Genomic DNA, 12,639 nt, shown 5'->3' on the forward strand with positions numbered 1-12,639 from the left:
AAAATGAAGATTGCGGCAGTGGAGAGGGCTTCCGGGAGCGTCAGCGTTCGGAAATACAGGTTGCTGTGCCCTGTATATAGCAGTCCATGCATGGGGCGTCTATGTAAGACTACTGTGGGAGAGCTTGTTGTTAAACACATGACATTTATAACGAAAGCAAGAAACTTGCAGCGCGATGAGGATCATGAAAAGCTCTTGTTTCTGTAGTTTTGATTCTTTCTTATGAAACCGTGCGGTCCACTTGCAACTTTCTGAGCAGCCTGGGGACCTATGAAGCGGACTCCATTATTCAACTTTTTATATTCGCATTGAGCACAACAATACAGCCGTGCTGCTTCCAAAATATCTCCCACAAACCGACCCTCATCCTGCTGAATTCCGTCACTGATATCATCATCATCATCATCCTGACTACGTCCACTGCAGGGCAAAGGCCACTCCCATGATCCGCCAATCAACTCGGTCCCGTGATTTCCGTTGCCACGTTATACCCGCAAACTTCTTTAATCTCATCGGCCCACCTAACTCTCTGTCTCCTTTTCGTGCGTTTGCCTTCTTTGGGACTCCAGTCAGTTACACTTAACGACCACCGGTTATCCTGCCTATACGTGCTGCCTGTCCGGCCCATGTCCATTTCTTTTTCTTGATTTCAACTATATGATATCCTTGGCCCCGGTTCGTTCCCTGACCCACTCTGCTCTCTTCTTGTCTCTTAATACCTATCATTTTCCTTTCCATCGCTCGCTGCGTCGTCCTCAATTTAAGCCGAACCCTCTTTGTAAGCTTCTAGGTTTCTGCTCCGTAAGTAAGTACTGGCAAGATGCAACTGTTATATGCCTTCCTCTTGAGGGATAGTGGCAATCTACCAGTCATGATTTGAGATTACTTGCTAAATGTGCTCTACCCTATTCTTATTCTTCTAGTTACTTCAGTCTCGTGGTTCGGCTCCGCGGTTATTACCTGTCCTAAGTACACAAAGTGCTGTTTTTTTTTTCTGCCGACATTGTTGCACATTACTTTCGTTTGTGCATATTGTTTTCAGGCCTACTTTTCTGCTTTCCGTGTCCACTTCAGCAATCATGAACTGTAATTCGTCCCCTGAGTTATTCATCAAGGCAATGTCTTCAGATAGATAGATATGTGAGGTTTAACGTCCCAAAACCACCATATGATTAAAGGCAATGTCTTCAGCGAATCGCAGGTTACTAAGGTACTCTTGATTAACTCTTATCCCTAACGCTTCCCAATCTAGGGTCCTGAAAAACTGATCTAGTGGCTACATTATAATGCATGTCGCCCTTCTCCTACCTCGTTCATCATTGCAGCTACGGCTATGGGCCGCTCCGCTGTTATGTTCCGTGCTTCATAAGTGGCCGACGCTCTCTTTCGTGGACCAACCTGGCCCCACTTCCGGCAAGTCAAACTTCGCAAATCACTTTCGCTTGTTGTCTCACTGTCCCAGAACCGGGGTTCTTCTCCATACCGGGGCTCTTCGACCGCATGCCCTATCGCGGCAGTATAGCGACGTTCTAACGTGACGGATGCCCCCAGAACAGACCTGCCGAGCTAGCTAGCGAGCGAGTCGGGCCCGAAAAGCCGGTCGCTCCTCCCTACGCCGGCGCGGTTGCGTTGGACTCGACCCAACCCGTTTCCGGCGCGCGCGCTGCCGCCTCCAGCGCCGCCAGCCGCCTTGCGTCGCAAATAACTCAGTCACTGTGTCGACAGCGACTGCGAGCGGCGAGAGACCGCACGCTCTGCTGCCGCCGCACTTGGCTTCGAGCTCCCCTCGCACGCGAGAGACGCCGCACAGACCGGACCTCGGAGCCGGACCATGCAACCGCAGTTCACCTGCTGAACCTGTGCGCAACGTCCCAGCTCCGCACCTGCCGCAGCCGGCCTGCCCATCCTCTTCTGGGTCGTGAAGCAGGAGGGGTGAAAGCGCTCCCCTCGCCGGTAACCCCCCTTCCTCGGGCTAACCCCCCACAACCTTCCTTTCTTCGGCTCTTTTGAAAAGAGCAACCTCCCTCCACGCTACAACCAGGATTCGTCCCGCCACAGGACCCCGCTGGCGACCTCGCGTTTGGTGATTGATTTGTCGTTTTGTGTGTGAATGCCACCGCTGCGTGTGTGTAGTTGTTTCTGCTGCCGCCGTTTCACACTTGTGTCGCGCTCTACTTGAGAGAAAGGAGCGAGAGAAAGTCCTGCGATGCATCGTCCCATGCGCCGGGCAGCCGTGCCGGCGAACCCTGGTTCGGCCTGAGCCGAGTACTACTTCAACCAGCGTCGTCTGCTGTCGGTGTTGGTGGTGCGGCGTTCGAATACGTCGGACGCGCCTTCTTAAAAAAAAATATTGGCTCTGTCTTCGTGCGGCAACCGACGGAACCGGCTGAATAATGATCATCTCCAAGGATCTGTTCATCCTCGGCGACGAGTACTTGACCATGCCGAGACAGGACAAGTACACCGTGTGCTCGAACAGAAGGTCAGTGGTGTCTTTTTTTTTTATCTTTGTTTGCTCGCTATGTTTAATCCTGCCAACCGAACGTTGTGAAGGATGTGAAGAAGTACAGCACCATCTATTGCCTCTTAGTTTCGACCCTGATTTTTTAGTTTCGCCTTTCCCGCGTGTTCTTTTTTGTGTTTTTGTTTTTGACAGGTAATCGTCATGGTCTCGTAAGAAACTAAGGAGGCCACGTCGTGCACGTGGTCGTTCCTTGTGTTATGACGTTTGCCGGCTTTCGCGCGCGATTTGTGAACGCCGCAGATTAAAAAAAAAAAAGAAATGACAGATTTCTTCTACCACAACATTCGTCGAGAAAAAAAAAACATTCTACGCTTTTGAAGCGTTCGTTGTCGGTAATGCGTGTTATGCGGCCGCGTTTCCTTTTTCTTTTCCTTGACACATGTCGATCGCATACGACTGTCACACATGGGATGAGTTATTACTTCGCGTTTTTGTTGGGTGAGTGCTAGCACTGTTTCGCGACTTGATCGCTGAACACTGCTCTCACTACACACCGAGGGAGATCCAGTTAGAGAAGGTCAGTAAACTCGTTCGCCTTTCGAGATAGTTTCAGTTGCATGCAGTGAGGGTGCCACATGACAACTCGAACACACACGTACACTTCGCACATCGCTTCATTCGAGCCGCGAGCGCACTTCTTTGCCCCGTCTTTTTGCTTACAGCAGTAACACCATGCGAGCGACATACACTGCAATGTTCGCGAATAAAAAAAAAGGACGAAATCCTTCCTATAGTACACTGCCCTACGGCGGGGTTTCACTGCCCTCATCCATCCCTTCGCAATCTCCACTCTCTTCCCCTCTTCCAACATTGCGCTGTCGGCTGTGTCGCTCGGTCGGCGCGCTCACCTCGTTGCACCATCCCCCCCTACCCTCTCTCTTCCTCTTCTCAATCTTCATCTAGCCCCCTCCCTCATCCCTTGAGACGACCCCTTGCTTATCTCGATTTGACTCTTATTTTTGCGCTCTTGACGGGTGAATCTGGGAAGAGGGGGGAGGAGGGGATGTTCTGTCTCGTCGTAGCTTCGCACTCCTCGGGCTGCTGGTTTCAGTACTTACACGCGCGCGATAGAGCTTGAGCTGCCAGGCGTCACGTTCACGCTCCCTCCTTCAGTTTCCTCTTCTTCTCCACTCCTCGTCGAGGGAGAGGTGCGCCTAGCCTTTCGAACTTGACTCCCCCGGTCGGCAGATAACGCCTCGGGCGGGCAGTACCTTACCGCTTGTGCAGTACGCGTGGCAGATTCTTCTCTTCGTTTTTTTTTTTTCCTCTCCGCCCAAGGTGTCACTTTGGCTGTTCCTCCGTGTCGTCGGTGATGTACCTACTCGTGGAAGCGCCGTGAGTACCAGCCACGCTCGTAGTTTATAATAATCTACTGCTGCGGCAGCCAACCTAGTTCCTTCGCTTCACCGTACGCGAAAATCGACTCGCGGAATTCTTTCTTTCATATATACCGTGGGGAGACGTTCAGGCAGCAAGTCACTTCTTAATCGACATTCGAGCCTGAGCGCCGCTACTCATACCCAAGGGGTGATTATGAGCATCTAGAAGTGGTGAAATGAATACGAGTAATGCTCCCAATTTATATTCGCCTGTTCCCGTCTGTTCTTACTCGTGTGCCGTGTTTTGTTTGTTGCGCAATTCAGGATGGTTACTATGTCAAAATACCAACTCTCCCAACAGTCAACTGTCTCTCTCTCTCTCTCTCTCTCTCTCTCTATATATATATATATATATATATATATATATATATATATCCGTCATTTGCAATGAGATTGGCGTGTTTTGAAAGTCAGCTGACTGATCCCGATGAACGCACGATGAGCTTCGAGGTTTACTCCTCAATGTTAAAGCTTACGATGTAGAGAATGTTTCCCGTGTTATTCGTTGCCAATAACACTCCTACTGTCTTGGTGAGGACATAGGTCTGATCGCTGCTACAGAACTGCATACAGTCAATTCTGTTGATCAGGGGCTCTTTGATCTCGACTCAGAAAGAGTTGCTCGCAAGTGTACTCGTGTAACACCGCTGGCGGAGATTCCTAGTGAAGTTATTTCCATATGATATCGTTGGTGGAGGCACTAGCGCGTCGCGATTAGTGGTCGCAAGCCCCGGATTTATCACGATATCCTATACTAATAAGATGGTCACTGGCTATAGCGCCGTTAAAACAGTTACGTGAGAGAGCGTTTACGCATCGCACGCGCACAGATTAGGCGTTATAGACAGAAGTATCGCAGAATGTACATGTCCCTACCTTCGAGTTGCATGGGACGCTTTTAGTCGTGGCGTTGCTCATTCTGCATCAAGTATCGGCTTGTTACCGCATGGTTGATTAATCCTTGCTGCCAGCCTCTTATTTGCTTATAGTTTCCCGCCGTGGTTGCCAGACTGGCGGTTGTACCCGCCGCCTCGCTGGTCACGTGCACTGGCCGCGAAGCCAGGCCGCTGTTCGTTTCGTGGCTGTCGGGCCGTTCCACGCGCTTCCCGCACAGCCGCAACGCACGTGGCGGGACCCCTACCGCACGCAAGCGGGGAACACATAAGCCAATTGGCGACGCTGCGGAGGGTGAAAGAGCGTCGCCGATTGGCTTATTTGTCCCCCGCTTGCGTGCGGTAGGGGTCCCGGCTCGTGCGTTGCGGCTGTGCGGAAAGCGCGTGGAACGGCTCGTATGTGCGCATTTTCAGGCGGGCCTCGGAGGCCCCACTGATGATTCAGGGGTCTAATTGGACACGAAAACCGCGCTCGTCGATGTGTACTGCGATATGCGGTATAATACCTGCGACCGGGCGACGGGGGGGGGGGGGGGGGGGGGGGGGCGAGCATCGCTATCTTTTCATTCGTAGCAGCTGTTGATGCAGCGCATGCGATAAATGTTGCGGCCAGCAAAACAGGCCGCCCGTTTTCTTTGGTGGTGCTCTTCTTTATTTGGCCGGCATTGCCTCCCAGCAGCAGTGGGCAAGACGGGCGAGATGAGGCATGTATAGAGGGAGAGGGGAAGCTCAAATTGAGAGGAGGGTCGCTATAGTCGGAGCGGCTCAGTCGGTGGGCGCGCGCGTATGTGCCCGTATGTGCGTTCGTATGTGTGTGCATATTGTGCGAAAGCTGGTACCTTGTCGAAAAACTTTCATCTACATGCGAGGCAGGCAAGGCACGATCGCTATCTGCCACGCGTGCGAGGTTGTTGCGTGCATGGGAAAATTTTCCAGATCGCGCGGAGAATGCAATCTCGTCACTTCGTTCGTTCGACTTTTTTTTTCCGCCTTTCTCGGAAAACGTCTTCATGTTTGCGTTTATTTTTTTTTTCGTTCGTGCCTCGTCGTGTCGCGTATTTGCGATTCAACGAACATGCTCGGTGGCCCCGAAAGGAAACGCGGTCACCTGAGCGCTGGCCAGCAGGTGTGCATCGTCCTCGGCATCTCATTAAGAAAGTGGTCCGTGTTCAGCCAGTTCTATGCCGCGAAAACCGTCGGATGGCGAAGCTGTAATGATGATGATAATGACTTTAGGTACAAGAAGGTCATCGTTACAATTTCGGATATCGTCGTCATCATTATTTCGTTTTATTTATCTCTCTATTCGCTACTCCCTCTTTAGTAACGTGAGCTGCGTGATTACTGCTACTATACTACTATTACGATGACGAGTACGACACAGGGTGGACTAATCGGCATTAATTTAACCTGCTAAGGAATCACGTATTGTGAATAATTTGAAAGTCATTGCGAGTATTCCTATTCAATTCTTTCTTTATTAAAAATTTTTATTCGTCTCTCGAAAAATTACCATATAATATTAAAAAGATAACTACGAAATTACTTTGCCGTTCTCCTGCATAGACCTTAATTTTTCGCTTACATTAGCCACCGACTTCTTTCGCCGATGCCCCGTAGTGTGCCGAAATAGAGGATAAAGCAAGCAAGCAAGCTTCGCCGCAATTTGGGTGCACGTTAAAGAACCCCAGGTGGTGGAAATTTTCGGAGCCCTCCACTACGGCGTCTCTCATAATCGTATGGTGGTTTTGGGACGTTAAACCCCACGTATCAATCAAAGCTTCGCCGCGAAACAACTTATCTATAGCATCCCTACTGAAACGTTCCGTATGCGATGTCCAATAATTCCGTATGTTTCCGTAAGAATCTTACGGAAATATATGGGAAACATATGTATTCTTTATGGAAACATATGGAATTATTGGACTCGCATACGGAACGTTTCAGTGGGGATATACGCCGCGTTGCGGACTTCACCCGTTATCACAAGCACCACGTGTGCCGCAGAGTGCGTATAATTACGGAATAGAGTGCGTATATTGCGAAGCTGCAGATAAGCGGCTTCGCAGTATACCCGCAGTCGGCGCCCGATTGGCACCATGCAGGGGTGGCAGTTGGCGCAGATGTAGCTTAATAGAGGATGGAGTCACGGTTGCACAGGGTGAAAACAGTTGGTAGCCCACCGCGTTTGTGGATTGAATGAAACATGAGAGGGGGGGAGCGGGAGGGTCAATGCAATTGGTTTTGAAGAGAGGATGGCTTTCGCCGTTGATTGGTCTGTGGCAAATGGACCGTGCGACGTTTTTATGCGAGCGGTTTCAAACAAGAGCAGTCAGAGTTGGAAAAAAAAAAATCCAAAAGACATGAGCTGCCTGTCTCGTCCTCTGTTTGTCACGAGTGTTTCGAATCGAGTGCGGCGCTTCTTCTCCAACCACATATATTCGGGGCGCTCTCCAAACGCTGTCTACCGCGGCCCTCTTTTGCCGGATCTATTGCGTGCAGTGCGTGGTTCGCACTCTCATTTCGTGAATGTCGGGATCTTCGATGGGAATTAGCGGCTTGACCTTCGACATTTCGGCATCGGCGGACGCTCGCTTACCCCTCTCACTCGCGTGCAAGGCCGTGCACCTCTCATTTCGACTCGGCCAGTGCTTATCGGTTCGGCGCAACTCGACCGAGGGACGCAAAGGAGAGCGCGGGATCTCGCCTCTCTGCGACCACCGGGCAGTGTGCTTCGATAAGCCGCCACTCTGCGCAAGGGGGAGCCTCCTCTCGGGTCGCTCGTTTCACCGCGGTGATTGCGTCCAGCGGATTGACTGGCCGGACCGGCCGGACGGTGATCGGGCGTGGCAGCGCGCATAGGAAAGCAAAGACCACTCTGAGCAAAAATGGCACGCGGTAGCGCTCAATTTGACTTGCAATACGGGAGCGCGTGGCCTGACGAGTTAAATGATTGCGCGTGGCTTCTTCCCCCGGTTCTTATTTCCATTACTAAACGCGTTTCTCCCGCTTGGGTATTATCCCGAACAAGTTGTTGAAATAAAAACGAGTTCAAGCTATATTCAACCTTTGAACTCGTGAGGCCACGTTTTGCAAGTCTTATTCAGCGGATATACAAGCGTCAAAGCTTGTAGTTGTTATGTTTATTACGTTTCTTGGGGTCGTCTTTCGTTTTTGATGTGCGTTCCCATAAACTGTGGCATAACTAACCAACTAGCCCACCGGCTTACATGCCTGAATGATGCGCCTCTCGCTCTCGATTTTAAGTGATGTCAGCGATCCGCGAGGCATTTCTAGCTTGCTATATATTTCCAGATTGAGCTGATCAGGTCGACTGGATCCGGGTCTGGTGTGGTGTTGTCTTGATTGCGTGTCGGGTTGCCACATATTATCCCAGGGAATATGTATTCCGTCGGATTGCAGTGGGGTTATTATAACGTTTTATACGTGTTTAGGTAGTGCGTATTCACAGAGACGTTTGATATTGGAAAAGTATGTAGAAGCATTCTTCTTCTCTTTCCGGCCCATTTTTCAGTTTTTCTGTACGTGTCGTGCAGTGTGGACAGCTTGGGCCAATCACGCGTCGTGCGCTCACGAGAAGAATGACGCGTACACAATTCGCCATACACGCAGTCACAACGTGTATGCAGACTGCTATCACACTGATACCTTATGTATTCTCCGCATAATTAATGCGCTTCCATTATTTCGTCGTTGCCCTAACGAAATTTCACAGGTGGCCCCGCATCTTTTTTTGAAGTCGCGCTATGCATCCTCTATATACCTTTGTCGACTATACAATCGACGTCTCTCGGAATAATAATAATAATAATAATAATAATAATAATAATAATAATAATAATAATAATAATAATAATAATAATAGGGGTTTAACGTCCCGCAACCATGATACCATTATGGGAGACGACGGTAGTGGGAGGCTCCGGAAATTTTGACCATCTGGCACATGTGCACGGGGCTATACCGTTTTGCCTCCGTTGAAATGCGACCGCCGCGTGTTACGTTATCGAACCCTCGACCTTCGAGATCGGCAGCCGAGCACCCTATAGCCAGCCGCTAAACCACCACGGCAGACGACTCTGCAATTCACGTCTCTCGGAAGATGGCGTTAAAAAAGACGAGAGTATCGTGTCGCGATGCAGTAACGGCGGTCACCGTGGGCCAGCGTTGGGCAGCTGCTGCCTCCGTCTTGACCTTCACTCCGAACAGATGAAAGAAGGTAATAAAAAACAAGGTAATCAAAAAATAAAAGTTTGTGAAGAGCGCGCCACGTTTTTATGGCTAAAACAGCTCCACAAGCTGAGTCCGCGATAACTTTGCTCTCGTCACACACGTTTTCCACGAGACAGTCCCATTTATATTCCGCGCGTCATCCGCCTGCCCCCCCCCCCCCCCCCCTCCCATCACCTTTTGGGTCGCGCGGTGTACTCGTCCGCCACCATTTTCGCTTCGTGTATTCCTTTCCCATCGAGTGCTTATCGCGCGTTACTGAGCCACCGGCGCAGCACTGGCAGCGGGTGGAATAGAGGGTCACGTCACATCGCCTGTATAGTTCTTACAGTCTTGCGATTGTCTTTTCGTACCGTATAGTCATGTCGATGGCATTGCGCGTAACGTTCGTTAACGCGCTACACGGTGGCCTATAGATGGCGTCGAGGCAGTATACGTACGACCGCCCAGTGGGTAACCATGCTTCAGTGTGATTAGCAACGTCTCTGGAACGTTACTCAATCTCTGCGCACGAACAACGAAGCGATTAGCACGCGATACACCGAGAACGCCAACGTGACATCACAAAGTTGCCGCGCCACCCTGTTGGTGATTGATTGATATGTGGGGTTTGAGGTCCCAAAACCACCATATGATTATGAGAGACGCCGTATAGTGGAGGGCTCCGGGAATTTCGGCCACCTGGGGCTCTTCAACGTGCACCCAAATCTGAGCACACGGGCCTACAGCATTTCCGCCTCCATCGGAAGTGCAGCCGCGGCAGCCGGGATTCGATCCCGCGACCTGCGGGTCAGCAGCCGAGTACCTTAGTCACTAGACCACCGTGGCGGGGCCACCCTGCTGGTGCTTCAGCGTGGCTGCTTCAGTGACCTCGATGCAAAAGCGTGTTCAGATTGTTTTAGCTTTTTTTTTTGTATTAACATAGGAGGTCCCGCCTGCTGTTTACGACCTTGCGACCTCCTCCTGCATATTTGGAATGTACCACACTTCTGACGCTAATAAAGAAAGATTGATTGATTTATTGATTGACCGCTAGCGTCAATTGCGGCCCGGGAACATTGTATTTCTTATTTTTTTCCCCACCAAAGCCACCGACACTTCGAGCTCGTCTCCTTCCTCAGCTTAGAATAGACACGCTCAAGAGTGAGTGATCGAGGGAGCAAAAGAGGAAAAGAAAACGAATAACTAGTAGGAAAGAAATCCACCGAAGTGGTGTAACACGGCGCAAAGGGTGCCTGCGCAAGGCGCCGTTCGTAAAAACCCGCATCCTCCAGCTACATCGTCACGCCGCTGAGGACTGGGCGCGTTCCTCCTCTTGCACCTCCTCACTTTCTCCGACGAGCGCAGCAGCGAGACCCGGCTGCTCGACTGGTTTCCGCAGGGCCCATTTTGTCTGAAGCATTGCGATCATCGGTCTCGAATGTTGCGCGGACGTCGGCGAACGAAACAGCGCTGTGTTTGTGGTATATATACAATGTTGACAACTTGCGGTGGAGCTTTGCACAATTATCAGTTGTTGGTCATTAAAATTCAATCACGAACCCACACAAACTTCCCCAACTATCTGTGTTACCCGACACCTGTCCGCCACAGTGTTGCGGTGGCTACCAGGGTGTAGTCGGAATGTGTGTGTGTGTGTGTTTTTTTTTTTTTTTTTTTGGAGGAAGGAAGAGGGGGGAACACAACCCCGTCTCCTGGCTACGCGAGTGGTAGTTGCAGTGCACTACTGCTGACCCGAAGGGTGCGTGTTCGATAGCTATGTGGAGGCAAGTGTACTGTGCTATGTCACTGCACGTGAAGGAACATGATATGGTTGAAATTTTCGTAGTCCCTCAACTATGGTGTGACTTACAATCACATCCTGGTTTTGGGACATAAAGTTCTGCAAGTTATTAATATCTGGCAGTTGCACCAGAACGCATGACCTCTCGTGGTTTGATTGATTGATTGATTGATTCATTGGTTGATTGAGTGAAATTATTTTAATGATCTGTCGCATATCGTGCAAGATTAAAGTGGTGCTATGCTCATTCACTCATCATAACACCTCAGATCGCGTAGCACAATGTTCCGATGCTTTGCGAATGCGCATGACTTGGCCGCTTTTACGGTCATATGAGTGCATGGTGAACGTCATCTCGATTCCCCTGTTTGTCTAATGGTTGGAGCCAGCGACACTGGCGTGATGGAGCCCATATAGGGCCACCTTGCCAACGTGGCCGAAATGCGAGATACGAAAAAAAAAAAGATATTGCAGTCCGTGATCTCACACTGACGTTCGTTTGCTGATGATATACGGCGCGAAATTAAAAAAAAAATGAACGACAGAAGTATGGGTTGCGGTTAAGGGCGTGGGCATTCTGGCAGGGGGAGCTGCTTCCCAACCCCACCTTTTAATTTCTGTTTAGCCCGGTTCCCATTGCACCATAAATTGCAGACAAAGCTAAACCCTACACATAAGATTGATTGATATGTGCGGTTTAACGTCCCAAAACCACCATATGATTATGAGAGACGCCGTAGAGGAGGGCTCCGGAAATTTAGACCACCTGGGGTTACCCTACACATAAGATCCATGCCCACTCGGAGGTACTGACTTGTCTCCAGTAAACTTATTTTGGCAGTTCTCCGGGACAGTATAGTTGTCAGAGAAATGGAGTTGTCAGTGAACACGTTTACTGTCTCCTGGTTTATTATTGCATTTCAGTGTCTGCTATTACAGCGCCTATGTGGCTTTTAGAATTCGGCTCATCACATTGACTTATCGTAGCGGAATTTCCATTAACAAACTACAGACTGGTGCGCGGAAGGGTCCGAAGACGGTGCCTCATGACGCAGTTCTTGGCCCTCTTCTCTGCGACGAGCATTGGATGAAGGAGTGCCTGCATATAGGAAAAAAAAAAAAAACCGGAGCGGGGGAAAAAAACAGCTGGCGGCGCTAACTGCGCGGCGTCGCTGGCGTCGACGTCAGCGGAGCTCTGCGCGACGTCCGGCGCCGCGTCAGTGTACACTGTAGCGCCCCCTTCCCCCTCTCTCTTTTTTTATTTTCCTTTTCTCCGTTTGCGCCGACGTCGCGGCTGTCACTGGCGTGTTTATCTGCCGGCGCTGACACGCGTTCGTCCTTGAAGTGCGCCAGTGTGCGTGCAGTTGACGACGCGGCACGCTTGGAAGTTCCATGGTTGCGTTTGCACAACTCCTCCTAACGCCCCGTCGCTTATTTCTTTTCTTCAACGCAAAAAGTCGCACGGTTTCGTTCGCTCTCCGAAGACGACTGGCTGGTGAAAGCTGTCTTTTTTTTTTTTTCATCAGTCGACGTATTGAATTCTCCAGACCATCACAGTCGAAGTCGGGAAGAAGAAGAAGAAGAGGTCATGGGCAGGGCACGTAGCGCAAGGTAACCGCTGGTCGTTAAGGGTAGATCACTGGATTCCAAGAGAAGGTAAGTGGGTCAAGGGAAGACGGAAACTTCGATGGGCAGATGAGCCTAGGAAGTTTGCGCGTATAAAGTGGCAGCAACAAGCTTATGACAGAGTTAGTAGACTGGCGGAACATGGGAGAGGCCTTTGTCCGGCAGGATGCGGCTGCTGCTGCT

The 12,639-nt window shown here is 50.4% G+C and overlaps 1 protein-coding gene across 3 annotated transcripts in view; it reads left to right on the forward strand.

The window, feature by feature from the left end:
• Window positions 1–12,639, forward strand: part of E23 (ABC transporter G family member E23) — a 482,421-nt gene that overhangs the window by 269,847 nt on the left and 199,935 nt on the right. Inside the window, exon 1 of one of the 3 annotated variants that reach the window (XM_037427941.2) lies at window positions 1,558–2,482. The exons of 1 other annotated variant lie outside the window; for it this stretch is intronic. In XM_037427941.2, coding sequence (XP_037283838.2) covers window positions 2,394–2,482 — 89 coding nt within the window. In that variant the 5' untranslated portion in view covers window positions 1,558–2,393. Of the gene's footprint in view, window positions 1–1,557; window positions 3,860–12,639 lie in introns of those variants that run through there. One more of the 3 variants, XM_075889252.1, reaches the window with a different exon arrangement.

Source organism: Rhipicephalus microplus, chromosome 3 (genome assembly GCF_043290135.1).
Source record: "Rhipicephalus microplus isolate Deutch F79 chromosome 3, USDA_Rmic, whole genome shotgun sequence".
NCBI classification, from domain to species: domain Eukaryota; kingdom Metazoa; phylum Arthropoda; class Arachnida; order Ixodida; family Ixodidae; genus Rhipicephalus; species Rhipicephalus microplus.